General features: G+C 35.0%; 2 protein-coding genes across 2 annotated transcripts; both read left to right on the plus strand.

Annotated features, from left to right (window-relative positions):
• The first annotated feature begins 442 nt into the window (after positions 1 to 442).
• Positions 443 to 10,491, plus strand: LOC114521729. The gene is made up of 25 exons (XM_028542257.1): positions 443 to 555; positions 1,387 to 1,519; positions 1,609 to 1,652; positions 1,750 to 1,819; positions 1,910 to 1,996; positions 2,200 to 2,346; positions 2,532 to 2,657; positions 2,816 to 3,017; positions 3,163 to 3,197; positions 3,353 to 3,463; positions 3,593 to 3,724; positions 3,837 to 3,944; positions 4,033 to 4,161; positions 4,337 to 4,423; positions 5,314 to 5,373; positions 5,538 to 5,672; positions 6,074 to 6,186; positions 6,380 to 6,579; positions 6,869 to 6,945; positions 7,353 to 7,520; positions 8,457 to 8,645; positions 8,769 to 8,998; positions 9,254 to 9,417; positions 9,785 to 9,906; positions 10,102 to 10,491. The coding sequence occupies exons 1-25, from the start codon at positions 482 to 484 to the stop codon at positions 10,168 to 10,170; spliced, it is 3,012 nt and encodes a 1,003-aa protein (XP_028398058.1). The 5' UTR covers positions 443 to 481; the 3' UTR covers positions 10,171 to 10,491.
• A 2,647-nt stretch (positions 10,492 to 13,138) lies between these two features.
• On the plus strand, positions 13,139 to 15,615 carry LOC114518919 (probable sodium/metabolite cotransporter BASS4, chloroplastic). The gene is made up of 3 exons (XM_028538957.1): positions 13,139 to 13,585; positions 14,338 to 14,517; positions 15,022 to 15,615. The coding sequence occupies exons 1-3, from the start codon at positions 13,139 to 13,141 to the stop codon at positions 15,613 to 15,615; spliced, it is 1,221 nt and encodes a 406-aa protein (XP_028394758.1).
• The last annotated feature ends 474 nt before the right edge of the window (positions 15,616 to 16,089 follow it).

Consider the following 16,089-nt stretch of genomic DNA (forward strand, 5'->3'; position numbering starts at 1 on the left):
CACCGAAACATGCAAGCTTTGTAAAGCTACGGTTCACAAACACTAGTTTAGTTTACTAACTTCATCATCATCACAAACAAGTTAAAACAAGTTACAACAAATGATAGGTGAGCAGACATTAGACATACCAAAGACCCAAATTAATTTGCCAAACTGAACTAAACTAAACGATCATCATCTGTTAATCATCTGTTTCGACTTAGGCATTGATTGTGCCTGAAGTTTTAAAAAATCGGCTATATTTGCTCCATTCCCTTTTAGCTATTTTTTCTTGCTTACCGTTTGCTGTTTTACGTATAACGTCGAGCTTAAAATCTCTCATCATATTACGTAATATAGAAATGATTTTGGCTCAGTTTATAAGGGGCACTCCCTCCCTCCAGAATATAGACAGTTCAGTGGGTTGGTCAAATTCAAAATAGCGAAGGAAGGTGACGTCAGGTGGTGAAGGCAACTCTCGAAGCAAAGGTTGTTTGGAAATATGATAATTGGATTTTCTTTCATTTTTGCTTTGTTTTGGTTTATTTTTCTGACATGCAGAAGCTTCATCAATATGTAAGTTGAGCCATTTAAAGAAAAGTTATATAAAATTTCAGATTGAATATGAGACGACAAAAGTATCATATTAGTATATTTAAAGGTCAGGTTTGAACGCCTATCCTTTTGCTGTCATAATAATTGCAGGTTTGCATAGCAAATCGTTGGCATTACTGGCAATTATCATAACTGATGCACAATAATTCAGAAAATTTCACAATGACACTGCACAGGGTGTATAAAAAAAGGCAATTACCTAATATTCGTATTGTACAATAGAACAATATATATAGTACTTTTAATTGCTTTTAATTGAATTTTTTTAATGTTAATTAAGTGGTTGCCTTTTTTGATACACCCTGCTTTGATTACTGTTGTCCTCAAACTGGATCTTGTATGTACAATTGAAATGACTTGTATGCCAGAATGTATGGTACACATAGGTCAGATATGGTAAAGTGGACACCCCCAGGGAATGTTTGACATAGTGTGTTTATCCTCATAAGCTCATTAAACTATATTTTTTACAGTTGCGACAATAGAAGAGTTCCGAAAAATATTGAGTAATTCATTTGCTCAAATTTATCAGTTGGCTTACAGAGTTCATCAAATATTTGAAAAACTCCTAACTTCCGTTTCGAATTGACCAATCATATGCATCTATTTATTTAATTATCCAATAGGATTAGAGATTAGTCTGGAAGTTAGGAGTTTTTCAAGGAGTTTTTCAAATATTTGATGAGCTCCGTAAGCCAAGCGATAAAATTGAGCAAATGTATTACTCAATATTCTTCGGAGCACTTATATTGCTGCAACTGTAATCATTATTTTCTTTATTACATGTTGTAGTTTATTGTCTTTGTTATTGTCCCAACTTGTGAAGAAACTGTTCCCAGAAAAAAATTTAGAGATAACGGTTGAAGATTTTGGATATTTTTGTGTAAATGGAGTTGTCATTCAAATCAACAAAAACAGAGTGGTGGTATGTTATCATTTTTTAAATTTTATTAAGTAATTATACCAATGAAAATTTATCACCATTTTGTTCATTTTGATTTTTAATTTTGGCAGAGGATTGAACATATTGAGCTACAGTTTCTTTGGGAGGAATTCAGGTGTGTGTTGTTATGATTTATTTTTATTAAAATCCTCACAAGCACATGTACATCAGAAGTAACTCTTATTCTTACAGTATATGCATTTTTACTTTAGTCTTAAATTGCAGTCATCAGCCAGAGATATAACACTAAAAGCCCAAAGGAAGTCTACCAAACAAGTTAAGGTTTGTTCTGTTTGTTTTACGTTGAATATGATTGTTTTTGGTGACTTCATATTCCATATGATTGATTATATATTTTTACCTGTCATTTAGAATGGTAAAAGAGATGACTGTGTTGTGATAAAAGCTTCTATAACTATTGGCATAAATATCTTCACTTTCAATCATCCTACTGAGCTGGTAAATCATCATGCACTTACTTACTTTTTATTTCATTCATTCCAGTTAGTCTAGGTTACTATTTCAGTAATTCAGAAAATTCATACAGTCCTAATTAATTTCCATTCTGTACCTAGTGAAAAAGGTATCTCTGTATCTTTTGAAAAAGCACCAAAAGGACATTTATTTTTTACTAATTTAGTTGATTGGTTGTTTTTTTTTAGTTATGTATTGCACCTGAAACAGAGCATGTACATGATACAGATATCAAGGTTTCTGAATTATCCTCAGTTTGGTTATTTGCACGAAATGCCAATGTATCCATTCAAGAAAAACTAAATGAGGATGATCTCATTACTTACAATATATCGGTAAGCCAATAACAGTAATATGTATTGCTTGCCTGATGATGTGGCTTGACCTGTTTATATATAATTATCCAGCATTTAATTTATTGATTTAAAAACAATTCATTGCATCATTTTCATGCAATCCACTAAATTATTACTTTGTAGATAATGCGCAGCACTTTATAACTGCCCTTTTTTACCTTCAGACTTCAAAAGCAGATGCGCTCGTCCTTTATAACTCAAGTATGGCCCGTCTCATATTTTTGTTCAAAAATACCAACGCAACCTGTTTGCCAAGCATTAGTGGAAATGCTATGGAACTCAATACACAGGTGAGGGAGTTTGTTAGGTACTTCATTCATGTCATTTAATAATTTGGTTTCCTGATGATCATAGCTACTATACATACTGTCAGCAGCTGTATGTGTCAATTAATATAATATGACTATTAGTAAAAAATGTAGCTGAAACCTAGACCCAAACATTGCAGGTAGCAAGTAGCGAAGGTTTGATATTGGTTTACAAATTTGAAGATGGTTTGTTAACAAGTTCTCACAGTCGACTTAAACATACAGAAATAAATTTGTCACCTTCAACGATCACTTGTTTGGAAAGCGTAATAACCAAGATTTTGAATGAACATTTTGGAGACAGCCATGGAAACGCTTCTGAGGTTACTCACAATGATCCTGGTAGGTTTTGTTTTATGTAGGCCAAACACTTTCTGCAGACTTCTGTATACAGAAACGAGGAAATCATGCGTTGTAGTTAATTGGATAAAAAACGAAAATTGGATGAAAAGAAAGTTTAAAATATTATAATCTTCCTTATATTTAGATCCCAGTACGGAGAAGTGTGAAAATAAGTGTGAGGTACTGTGAATGATTTTTGACATCTAGTCAAACAAATTGTTAGATTTGAACTAAGTATGCAAACGAGCCTAAAATATCACAAATAGCATGTCAGACCTCGAGTGTCCATTCAAAGCATCACCACCTCATAATTTTTTACAATCTTACTCGTATAGGTGGCGACAGAAGCGGAAAGTGTCACTGTAAACCTGTACCCTACTAACAATTCAAGACATTTTGAGCTAAAGCTGGCATTTATTAGTTTAGGTACTCCAGAGAAGAACACGGTATGTTTGTTCATGGAAAAATCATTTTACGATCGTTATTTCACAGTCTGAGCATTATATCCATGTTATTGCTGTGGTTTATATTGGAAGAGATTGGAACTTTTAAAATTTGTAATTTTCATTCTTTAGATACAGCGGAGTATTAGTCTTCCTTTTGAACTGATGTTCATCGATGACCGTTCTGGTTTAGAGAGAGAACAAGTTTTAGGCTCAAAGATAAAGTCCGAAGGATTAGTAAATCCGTGTGTTTTAAAGGTCGAGGTCTGTATATGTGCGCATGTGCACCATTTCACTGCAAGTTCTTGCTGCAGTATGTTTCACTTATTAAAGTATTGTCTACCTCGATTTGCTATAACTTGTTCAAATTCGCTAGGGAGAAGAAATCTCCAATGATACGACGAAATGGGATGTCTTTTTTCACGATGAGATTCTCATTGAAATAAAGCCAAAATACGTTGACACTCTGGAGACTTTTATCAAAGTGAGTTCAGTGTGTAATATTCATGACTCATTATTTTTGTTTTATTTGTCGGTGTTCGTTTCACATTTATTTTTTTGTTGTTTCATAGGCCTACAAACAAGACTCGTGCTCGTTACCAGACTCTTTAGAGCACAACAGTAATATGCCACAAACTGATGACGTTGTAAATGAAAGGCCAATTGAGAATTCTTACGAAATAACTCCGGGAACGTATGAGGTACATAAACCTAAAAATAAATTAAAATGCTCTAAATATAGCAACTAGTGCATGGGGCCGGATTGTTCGAAAGGTGGATAAATTTTTAATGTGTCTTTAACTACATATTTAATTCAGATTAATGTGTCTTCAACTACTGTCCTAAGTGCTAAGATTCAATTTATTATGTACACAGATATGTGCAAGTATTTGCGATATAACCATTGATGTTAGAGATACTTACGACGAGAAATTACTACAAGTCCTCATGATAAAACCAAAGGTGCGGAATTTATTTACTGTATATATATAATATATAGTACAAAGACGTGCATATGTCAATCTGAGTTGCAAAAAGAGTTCATCCTTCCTCCGGTAGGATTTCAAGTTTTGAAAATCTTCCTCAAAATGACGTTACGTCACTGAGTCAAGTGGCAGCCGGCAGAAAGAAATATTTAGTTTTTTGTTACATGCATATGTGATCAATTAAAGTGCTCAGCTTTGAACCTTCCTCACAAACCTCATTCAAAGCTAATCCTCCGGGTGGTACCCGCGTACCCGCAGCTTTTTTGCAACTCTGATGTCATTACAAGTTATATTCAGTTTATGAGGCTGCCCCATCACGGGGCTTATCCTAAGTTCCTGCATGTACCTATTATATAAACTCTAATTCGGGAAAAAGCTCCTCCCGCATGGGTTGTTGAACCTACGGTTCTGGTAATTCGTAGCTGAGCTCTCATTATACTATAAGGATTCTCAAACCACGTATATGAAGTGATCGATTTACTATATAGTCCGCGTCAATGTAACCATACAGGGTGTCTCAAAAAAGACGCAACCACTTAAATATGCAAGAATATTAATATTGTTCTGGTTTGCACAACAGTTCAGCTAAAATGACTTTTAGCATTTTAAATGAAGGATTAAGAGCCATTTTCAATTCCCAGAGGTGCTTATCTATTGTGCTTTAGAGCTGTATTAATGTCTTGCATATTTAAGTGGTTGCGTTTTTTTTTGAGACACCCTGTAGATGTAACCCATCAAATAATCCTGGAAACAAAAGACATAAGTGTCTCTAGATTATCTATATTCTCGAAAAGATTTGATGGCATTTTATTATTTTATACTATCCGTAATCGCTCAAATATATATAGCACTGCAACTTCCATTTAGTTTTCGCTGTCACAAGATCGGAACACAAGACGTTTTGGTTTTGAAATTGATACACTCAAGGTATTTTTACTGTATAAGTCTATGTATACGTATATATTACAGTTTTCTATAGTTTTTCTATAAAAACAGCTTTCTCACTTGGTATTTTAAAGCATTCACTGCTTGCAAATATCGTGGTTTGATCCAACAACTTACCTACAGTCCGTTTTTTTATATCCATGTAGGGTTTTAATTGTGTCCAGAATAAACCATTTTTCCATCCAACTGAAGAATCTGACGAGGAAAAGGCAAAAACTTCATCCTTGGAATTATCCATCGTAGAAAAACTAACAAATGATAGCAACAAATTGTCATTTGAGGTATTTGAGATCGTATAGCTAGTATATACATACCTATAAATCCTTTTTAATTTCACCCATTTTCCCGCGTAAATCACTAATCGTTCGGAATACCATGCGACTTTTACAGTATTTGTCTGTTGATATAATCTTAGGGAGATTTAGCACGAGGACCTGAACGTCCAAGACGACTGAAAATAGTGAATAAATGGCGTGGCATGTCCATTTATAGACGCACCACGCCATTTATTCGCCAGTTTCACGTCTTCTTTGACGTTCACGTTCTCATGCTAAATCTCCCTATTTGGGAGTAATATCAGAGTGATAAAAACAAACAAACGTACAATTGAACAGCAGGGTGCAAACGCCTGGAAAAAAAGCCAATTTAAATTCAATATTTTTTTGTTTATCGTATGGTATAGAAATTTTCATTTGGAAGTTGCGATACAACTGTAGTTGTGGAGGAAACATTGATTTATGCCATATTAAAAGACTTCGGATTGCACACAAAAGTCGCCCAAGTATTTCTTGAAAGGTAATCAGGTTTTTACTTATAAGGAAGCTAGGTTTTTACCAATGAACCCAATGAAAACTGAGTGAACAATATTGAAACGCCATGACTGGGCGAGGTGATTATGGTTTCAATTGCATGGTTGATTATGATACCATGCATAGTTATAACCATGAACTACAATAATTACTAGCTCGTGTGATTTGTTGCTTTACAGTGCTGAAAAAGAAAGCGCAAATATATCAAACTTATCGCCACGAAGATTACACTTCGAGCATATTGAGTTACGAGCTGTTGAAGTTATCTTAACCTTACTACCAGCTATTGATCTGCCTGTTGATCTTAAAGTTATTAAAAACAACTTAGGAATTCCTCACCAGTTGCCGCCAAGATTTGAAAACGCTTGTTTATATTTTGGTGAGTTACTACTGTATAACAAACTTCTAGTCTGATTTAGTCGAGAAAAGTTATTCAAATATCGATATTTCACGGCAAATTTGCACGAAACACTGCGATGCCTACAAAACGGTTGACCATAGTTGAAAGTAGTAGCTAGCTTAAACGGTTATTGGAAAGGAAAATAAGGTTTAAAAATGTCTTTTTCTAGAGACTGATTGATGCATCGTTGTCCGCCTTAGTTCTGAATGTAGGCGAATTGCAATATTCTCATGTTAACATTTACAATGCATCGTTTTTGTTTTTGCAGACGCATTCGTACGTAACAACATCCAGTATGGATCATATAAATACATCTCATATGATATTAAGAAACACTACTTAAAGGTAAGAGCAAAAAATATTTCAGATACAAAGCTTCTTTACACTCTGATAGAAGTGCGCCTTCTAAAGCAATCGAAATAGCCATAGGAGCTGTAATTTTTGTAATTTTACATATTACTCACCGGCCTGTGTGATAGTAAACATCGATGTGATTCAACACTAAATTTTATTTCGTGGAGATTATGAAGAGAAAGATGTCTGTGCGTCGTACCCATAATGATAACAGGTCTATACAGCAGTACTCAACCACTCTCCTGGTCCTATATAGATAATTTGAATTGTGATTAATAAGATTTTTCGCGATCGCATGATTCCTGTGCATGAGCTGAATTCAATAGAGCGTGGGGGTGGGTACGAGAATGAACTGAATAGGTATTCAATTTTCCTTTACGTAAATTATCTTTGCCAAGGAATTGGGAAGTCAGTCTGGACGAGTGCTTGGTTCAATGCATCTTTTCGGAAATATATCTCGTCTGAAACAAGACATAATGTCTGGATTTACGACTCTTAGAGAAACAGGAGAATTTATCACGTTCTTTCATCAGGTCACTACTGGTGTAGCTAGTTCATACAGCAAGGTAGGCAACAAGAAATTTGCAAATGAGATATGCGGTGTTTCTTAGAAGTTTTTTCTTGGGTTACTGCATGGGGAGAGTGCAGGTGGGGTGCGCACCCCCTCTAGGGTTCATGTTTTGGCATCAATTCAATTTTAAAGGAATTATGTACGATTTGTGTACGACTATCTACTACCACTCTCTTTCCTACGCTCGAAATCAATAGAATTTGTGCCATTTGATTTTGGATTGAGTCATTTCATTTGGATTGAGTCATTTCATTTGGATTGAGTCATTTCATTTGGATTAAGTCATTTCATTTGGATTGAGTCATTTCATTTGGATTAAGTCATTTCATTTGGATTGAGTCATTTCATTTGGATTGAGTCATTTCATTTGGATTGAGTCATTTCATTTGGATTAAGTCATTTCATTTGGATTAAGTCATTTCATTTGGATTGAGTCATTTCATTTGGATCGAGTCATTTTATTTGGATTGAGTCATTTCATTTGGATTAAGTCATTTCATTTGGATTGAGTCATTTCATTTGGATTAAGTCATTTCATTTGGATTGAGTCATTTCATTTGGATTGAGTCATTTCATTTGGATTGAGTCATTTCATTTGGATTAAGTCATTTCATTTGGATTAAGTCATTTCATTTGGATTGAGTCATTTCATTTGGATTGAGTCATTTCATTTGGATTGAGTCATTTCATTTGGATTGAGTCATTTCATTTGGATTAAGTCATTTCATTTGGATTGAGTCATTTCATTTGGATTGAGTCATTTCATTTGGATTGAGTCATTTCATTTGGATTAAGTCATTTCATTTGGATTGAGTCATTTCATTTGGATTGAGTCATTTCATTTGGATTAAGTCATTTCATTTGGATTGAGTCATTTCATTTGGATTGAGTCATGTACAATTTCTGATAACTGATTTTTCTGACTTTATAGTTTGCTGGATCATGGTCAGATTTATTTGGTTTTAGTTCTGCAGGTCGTTCTGTAGACGAGCCTCAAGTAAGTCGTGAACGACGACATTCAGATCCGAGTGACCTTGACGTTGCTGTGTTGAGAATGTCAGGAGAGTGTCTTCAATTAAATAGTACGCCTGAAAGAAAATGCAAGGATGACAACACAATAGTAAGTAAACATTTTCAAAAATTTGAGCGGATTTCCAGTGTCGTTATTTTTGTACAGGCGTACATGCAAGCAAAATCTATCTTTACGACTGCTAAAATGAACTAGAGTTTATCAAAATCACAGGTGCTTGATACGGATGAACCTTCAGAAAGTATTTGGTTAAACACAAGTTTCCTACCTGATGTTACAAATGATACGGATGGTCTTAATTGGGATACAGAGAGTAGTGATGGAGAAGGAAATCTAGGAATTCCTCTGGATCTTATTCCACGAAATGTGAAAAGACAATTAAAAGGACAAGAATTTTTACGAAGATTGAAAGAAAATCTTGGTGATAACGAACATGGTGAAGTGTACGTCATCTTGCTTAATTTGATGGTTGTCATCTCAAGGATCTTCCGACTGCATTTTTTACATTAGATAGAGCATGTTGACCACGACAAATCTATATCATTTTAAAAAGCTATGATTAACCATTAAAGAAGATTTTGCTATTCATTAATTTGAAGACATGCTGCAATAATATTCCATGTGGGTGCAGAAATTGATCGCGATTTATAGACGCGAATCTCCTGAAGGTATTTTAACATTTTTGGTGTATGTTTTAGGTTTGCTTGTTGTTTAAAAGTACGAAAGAATGTCGCGGAAGCAAAGTTAAATGCGTTGTTTTCAAATCGCAAAGTTTACTTTCTCAAGGGTCGACCAAGTCATGAGTCTTTAGTACTTTGTGCAAAGTATGAGACTCTATATAAGGCGCAGTATACACTCAAAGGTATGGTATGCCAAGATACGACCGTTCAATCTAAATAATACACAAACATAAATTAACTCAAACAAAATTTCAGTACTCGATTATCAAAACTCAAAGGAAGAAATAACATCTGTATATAAGCGTGAAATTTAACACCTCTCCCTTGACGTTGTAATTGCATTGTACTACTTACTGTACATGTAGTTCACTTTTCTGGATTCAGAGGTCATTTCGTGACTGAAATACAGAAATGAACACCTATTGTGTTGATTTTTTTTCGGGGGGGGGTCATCAGGAGGGCTAACTTTGTGTTATGCGATCATCCCCATGCATGCAGTTTTTCGTCTCGACATATGCGCTGAGAAAAACATGTGTTGTTTTCTAACAGATAAAACCTATTATGTTCAGCTGGTGAAAAAAATGAAAGGAATTAAAACTTTATCAATACCTTCAAGAAATCCCAGTGAAAGTCCTCTAGTGCGTTGCGATAACATGCTTATTGCGAGAAAGGTGGGTAAAAATTTTAGTCTCGATTGCCCTGGAGCTATATTTGTCTTTTATTATGGGTACAAGATCTATTTTTGGTCTGCTTTGTCATTTTCGTAACGGGAAACAATTCCGGGTGTAAGTAATATTCAATCCCTAAACTTAGTAAAAACAACCTGAATTCCACAACGCGAATAAAACAAACATTTCTGCTTCAAGGTTTCAAGCAAGATAAATGAATTAAAAAGAACCTACGATCATGAATACTTGCATAGTCAACATCAATAAGTCGTGTCAGTATATTTATTTCTAGTACTTGTGCAAGAACAAAAAGCGGGGGGTGGGGGAATATAAAATCGGGCAAGGTGCTTTAACCTTCGAGCAGAGATTTATTTTCGTTTCTCCTGGTCCTACAGCTTGACAGTACCGAGGGCTCGTATTTGGACATTGGTTGACCATTAAACTAGTATTGAAGACGAACGCCGCTTGAGCGATATATTAAGAACTGTTTAAGCGAAATCAACACGAAAACCACAGTCTATTCCATTTCTCTTTCTGCACGATCGAAGAAATTGAAAATGAGCCTCTGCTTGAGCGGTTTCAACAAGAGTACAATCTATCAGATGAAATTAAAATTATATATTGCATATATATTTAAGGAAATATAGTGATTATCGTTTTTTAATAAAATCCATGATTATTTTCATATGTTATAATGCTTTTTTTCACCTTTCAAGATAAAAATCTGTCTTGATTTCAGCAACGAATAATTTTTTTTCTTCTATTGTGAAATATTTGGTCATCTTTGCATGGGTGTGTCGTCTGGTATTCGTAACCTTACGATGGGAAGTTTTACGATCGCCGACTTGACGACTTAATTTACTCCTAATCCTCTCATCACCGCGTCTTGATTTGCTATTCTTTTCGGCGCCGTAATGTTAAAATTTTAAAATTTTTAAAATTTTTAAAACTTTTAAAATTTTTAACGAATTTAAGTATAGCCAAATATTATTTTTTTAAGTAATGAGCATTTTTTAATTTTACCAAGTATTTTTTAATTATATTCAGTTAGAAATTTTGCATATGCATGTGCTAGATTTTTTTTAAATATTTCTAATTTTTCGCATATATTTGTCATATAAAATTTTGTCAGACTCTGTTCGTTTTCTTCTTTCATACTCCTGCATGATAATAAGCCATCCATCGACGAACATTCCTAAATTGCTTGATTTACTTCGTGTGAGAATGTCACATGCAGGAAATGCTTATTTGTGCGTACGTTTGGTAAAAAATTTACATACCTGGGAGTGGGGTGTGTTTAATTTGATTATCTATAGCTATTCAATAAATAGTCGGAATCAAAAAGAAATAACTAAAAATTCGTTCTTTATAACTGTCCGTGTCTACAGTGGTAACAGTAGCACACTGCTATGTAATTTATTGCAAACATTTACCCAAATACATGACTGCATGGAGTGCACGAGTCTGCATAATAAGGATAATTTTGTGTATTACAAACATGCATGTATAAATGCATCACTGGATTAAGACTAAAGAGCTACGTATATAGCGGGGGCGATATCACGCCATACTGTTAAGCCTTGAACTGTTCAGGATAATTATGGTAAACCGTAAACTTTGCAAGCGTGTATGGTAATTATCAACCAGAGATTGGGGCACTCGGCCAACTAAAATATTATGCTTTACGCTATGGAAACCAAGTGGGTTTGTCGAGAAATGAGTGATAAAGTTCTTTCCGAGCAGTTCAGATAGGTTAATTTATCTTATAGTTATTTATCTTCCTCTTACCTAATAGTTTATCTTATATCTCGAATATTCCGTGAGTTACATCGAAATAAGGTCAATATTAATAACTAAGTTTAATTATATTTCTTTATTTAAAAGATAAACACTTATGATATAAAGACTAAACTGTCAGGTCTACAACAGTAAATTAATTTTAGTATAATTATGCTGACACTGTCTATTTTTATTCTTTGACTTTGTTCTATATCTTTCAGTGAAAGTACTGAAAGCTATTAACCCATATACAACATTAATATTAGAATATATATTGATACAGTAAGAAATAAGTTATCGTGGCTCCGACACCACTGCAGGCATTGCTGATGGAAAACAACTGATTTAAATATTTTACAGGGGCCGGTTGTATCAAGCCCGTTTAACTTAAACGACGGATAAGTCAAAATTAAATAACACTCTTACATCCCTCTTGAATGAGTCAACTTGAATATTGTGCACTGAATATGTAGTTGTAAACAGTATCTTTGTATGAAGCCAGGTTAAAAACATTTAGTTTGCTTCTTGAATAAAACGATAAACTTGCTTTCTATTTTGAACTTAACCACCGTTTAAGCTAAACCTGCTTGATACAACCGGCCCCAGGTTTATAAGTTACAAAATATAGCCAGGTTAATAAGCAGTGATAGGGAAGAGACGTCTTCAAATGACTTCTTAAAAATGTGACATTGTAACAACTGCCCAAAATACTTTCAACCTTAAGAGCATTGTGATTAGGGGAGCCAGCATGACGCAGGCGTCTGACTCTACTGACGAAGGCGTTTGATTTTACTGACGCAGTGATTCTACTGACGGAGGCCCTTTCGCCGAAACGTCGCGAAGTTTCTAGTTGTTTTACCACATTTGATGTATGGGAAGTTATGCATGCGAAATATATATAAATTTATATAAAGCTAGGTGATGGTTATTGAACTGAGCAATATACAAAGACTTACAGTTACTATACCCCGTAAGGGTGTAACTGAAGCAATAAAAATACAAAAATTGTAGAACGTGGGACAACAAAAACATCCTTTAAATTCCATTCGAGAATGTGGTTTACCAACGCACATTTTCAGCTTAAACAGAGTCAACGAAGTATTCGAACAACGCGATAAAGCAATTAAGTAGCTAACAACTCGGCCAAGTTAGCAAATAAACTGTCTTTGTACATACGTGATGTAGGAAGTCATTAGAATTCATTATACGCTTATTGCGGTCTCAATGTATGCATGTGTAACCTTCCGGACACTGATTCGTGCCAATTTAGCTACGTCTGAATATATTTGAGGAATACATTTTTTTTGTTAAGTGGCCTTCAACTGGGCCAACCGGAAACCATGAGAATGATATCAGTACGCTATTTATCTGCCTTGACTCTCCGCTCAGTAGCAATCGTGCTTTTGACACGTAACAGTTAGTAGGTAGAAGCAACGATTCGTTATACAACAAAAAAATGAGCAGGGGAAAGGTTATCACGGCATTTTTCTCCAAACATTTCTTACCTATTGGAACACTATTTGTCATTCCGATTGGGATTATTTTCCCTGCTCCTGCGGTCTACCTGAATGAAAAACTACCAGTTGTGCACATGTGTATTGTCACATTATTTTTTGTCATCGGAACGAAGTTTCGTTTAACTGAGATTAAATCAGCTCTTCGTTGTTATAAAGAAACCGTCTTGGGATTAATCGTTATCTTACTGCTCACTCCAGTTGTTGGAACGAAGCTTTTGATGTTACCAAAGTTTCGTGATGTTCACAGCTCAAGTTTACTTTCCGAAAATGTTACATTGAACAAAAGCTGGTCAATTGAATTACCAGATTTTGGTCCGGAGGAATTTCGTACAGGGCTACAGATATTTTGTATCTCTCCATGCGCATCGGCATTTCCAACTGCAGTGGTAAGTGTTATCTTATTACATATCATATAATATTGCGTGATTTTTGTACAGAAGAACTGGCTGAACCTCCACTTTTTAACTACTTTTTTACCGTCATATTTCGAGCAGAGTTAGCCTACTTAGATATTATTCCGTGTTGATGACAGGATATTATGATTGTATATAAATTAATATTGCATGAGAGTGAGTCGTGTATCTTAAAGTAAAAGCAGGCATTAAGCAGCCAGTCAGACTTGTAGGACCGTTTGTACCGAGCCTGTCAGTTAAACTAAACAATCAGCTAAAGCTCGGAACGAAAAATTTAGGGAGCGACATTAAACAATCATTCAGAAATTTGTACACTACAGCTGTACGAGACTGACCATGCAGTTCAATCAAAGCAAAGAGGCCGAATCCATCCCCAAATCTTCACAATTATATGAATGAAGCCTGTTTTGATGCCGGAATAACCCGAGGAGTAGACATAGTTGAACATGCCAACACAACTATGATGAAAGAGTTATCCATCGCAAAATACTCTCAACTTGAAAGCACGTTTTTAGTGCGTAACTGATAGACAGAAACGGAAATGGTGGGTTAGCTGAGCAAACATAGTTTATCCAGGGTTCGGCATGATATTTACAGTTTTTATATACCGTTGCGGTCTCTAAAGCTATTCATACACACTTTCTTTGGCAACATCTATGTGCATGTATAAATTATAAATTGAAACTTTTTGGTTTGGTCTTATGACGATTGTCTTATCTGTATAGGTAACAACAGCCAATGGTGATCGAGCATTGACATTATTAATTGCAGTAATTGCGACTATGATATCAGTCTTCACAGTTCCCGTCATGACCACTTGGCTGATACCAGCATTTCAAACTGCTAGTGTCAGTTTTCTCACCATACTACCTAAAGTGCTGTTGTTTATTCTTTTACCGTTGATCGTAAGTACATCAATTGTTACTGCAAATACAAGGTGAATCCTGAGCCAAATACGACCCTATTTTGGTAGTACTTTTCAAAATCACCGCCACGTATCGCTGGCAATTTTAGGATAATTTTTTCCGTAGTTGGGTAATTTTTAAAACTGAGACTGCTTTCCATATTGTTATAGCTAATTGTTTTTTAAAGCTATTTAAGGAAATTGAAAGGACCTCAAAAATGCCGGATGTTCGTTATCGTGAGAAAGCCTAATTGTATTGAATTTTTATCCACCAATCTTGTGCTTAACAATAGAAGTTTATAACTTCTGAAACTCCATATGAAACTGTTTTAATTCAGTCAAGCAATATCGCATTACATTGGTACAAAATTACAAAACTAACTAGTGTTCAAGGGCCCAGTATTTATTTCCAGGGCCCCAAAATATTCTGTTTGTCCTTGTATGCTGTGTATATACACCAGTTAATTTCAATAACCAAAGCTTTGTTGTGTGATTTTTTTATCAGGTTGGGCGACTCTTAAGATTTATCGGACTTGTAAAAAAGATTGTGATTAAAATAAATACATCTTTGAAGTTCGTCACTTCTGGGGCTCTACTTGTTATGTTCTGGGTGAAGATTAGTCAAGCAACAGCGAAAGGAGACTTTCAAAGATTTTCACCGTGGATTATTTTGGCCGTAACAGCTCTTGGTACAGCTGTGATTACTTCATTTCTTGTGATTTCCTTTATACTGGCTTCTCTACTTCGTTTACCTAAGAAATCAATCCTAGCTGTTACAGTGCTTTCTTCAGCAAGACATTCGAGTATCGCTATTGCTGTTATTGAAAATTTACCAGACAATGTTGGCGATAAAGATCTTATGTTTTTCCCTATAATATTTGTTTATCTAGCCATGATTGTTATTATCAATAGTTATGGTATATTTATGAAAGAAAACGAAAATGACATTGACGGTGCGGATACCCTTGAAACCACAGGCGATATTGAGAACAAACTGACTGTAGTTGTGAATCCGTTGGAAAAAATAACAACACAAGGCAAATCAAATCTGAATGAGGAGATTACGTTGCCAGTAATACACTGGCATACCTCTGTATAGACTTATAACGTTGAATGCAGGGTTATCAGAAATGACACAGAGTCGTTCAACATTATGTTCAACATCACAGGCATCAGCGTTGAATGACGTAAAACAAGCGCCAGCCAAGTGAGCCGACTTTGGTTTACGGGAGTTGATGGCCTGTCATTCGCAATGGATCACATGCAAACAGAAGCATTTCAACTAACAGAAGTTCCTGGAGAAGCTTGAAGTTCCTAAAAGTACAATGCGACATCAACGCAATTAAGTTGCTCTTATTAGCGTTGTCTTAACTACCGGGATCATAATGAAGTAACAGTACATTGCGTAAATATTTCACAGAATTCACACCGAACATAAAATCATTGATATTCAGTTACAGCATGTAGAACAAGCTCGCAGTCATATTCACATATTTTTTAGATACCCACTCGCAACATTAAAAAGAATATCTTGCCGCATTTCGTCATGCTACACCATGTTGAGTTGGTTTTG

This window comes from Dendronephthya gigantea, unplaced genomic scaffold (assembly GCF_004324835.1).
Source record: "Dendronephthya gigantea isolate DGI-Jeju-01 unplaced genomic scaffold, DenGig_1.0 000000F, whole genome shotgun sequence".
In the NCBI taxonomy this organism is placed as follows: Eukaryota; Metazoa; Cnidaria; class Anthozoa; order Malacalcyonacea; family Nephtheidae; genus Dendronephthya; species Dendronephthya gigantea.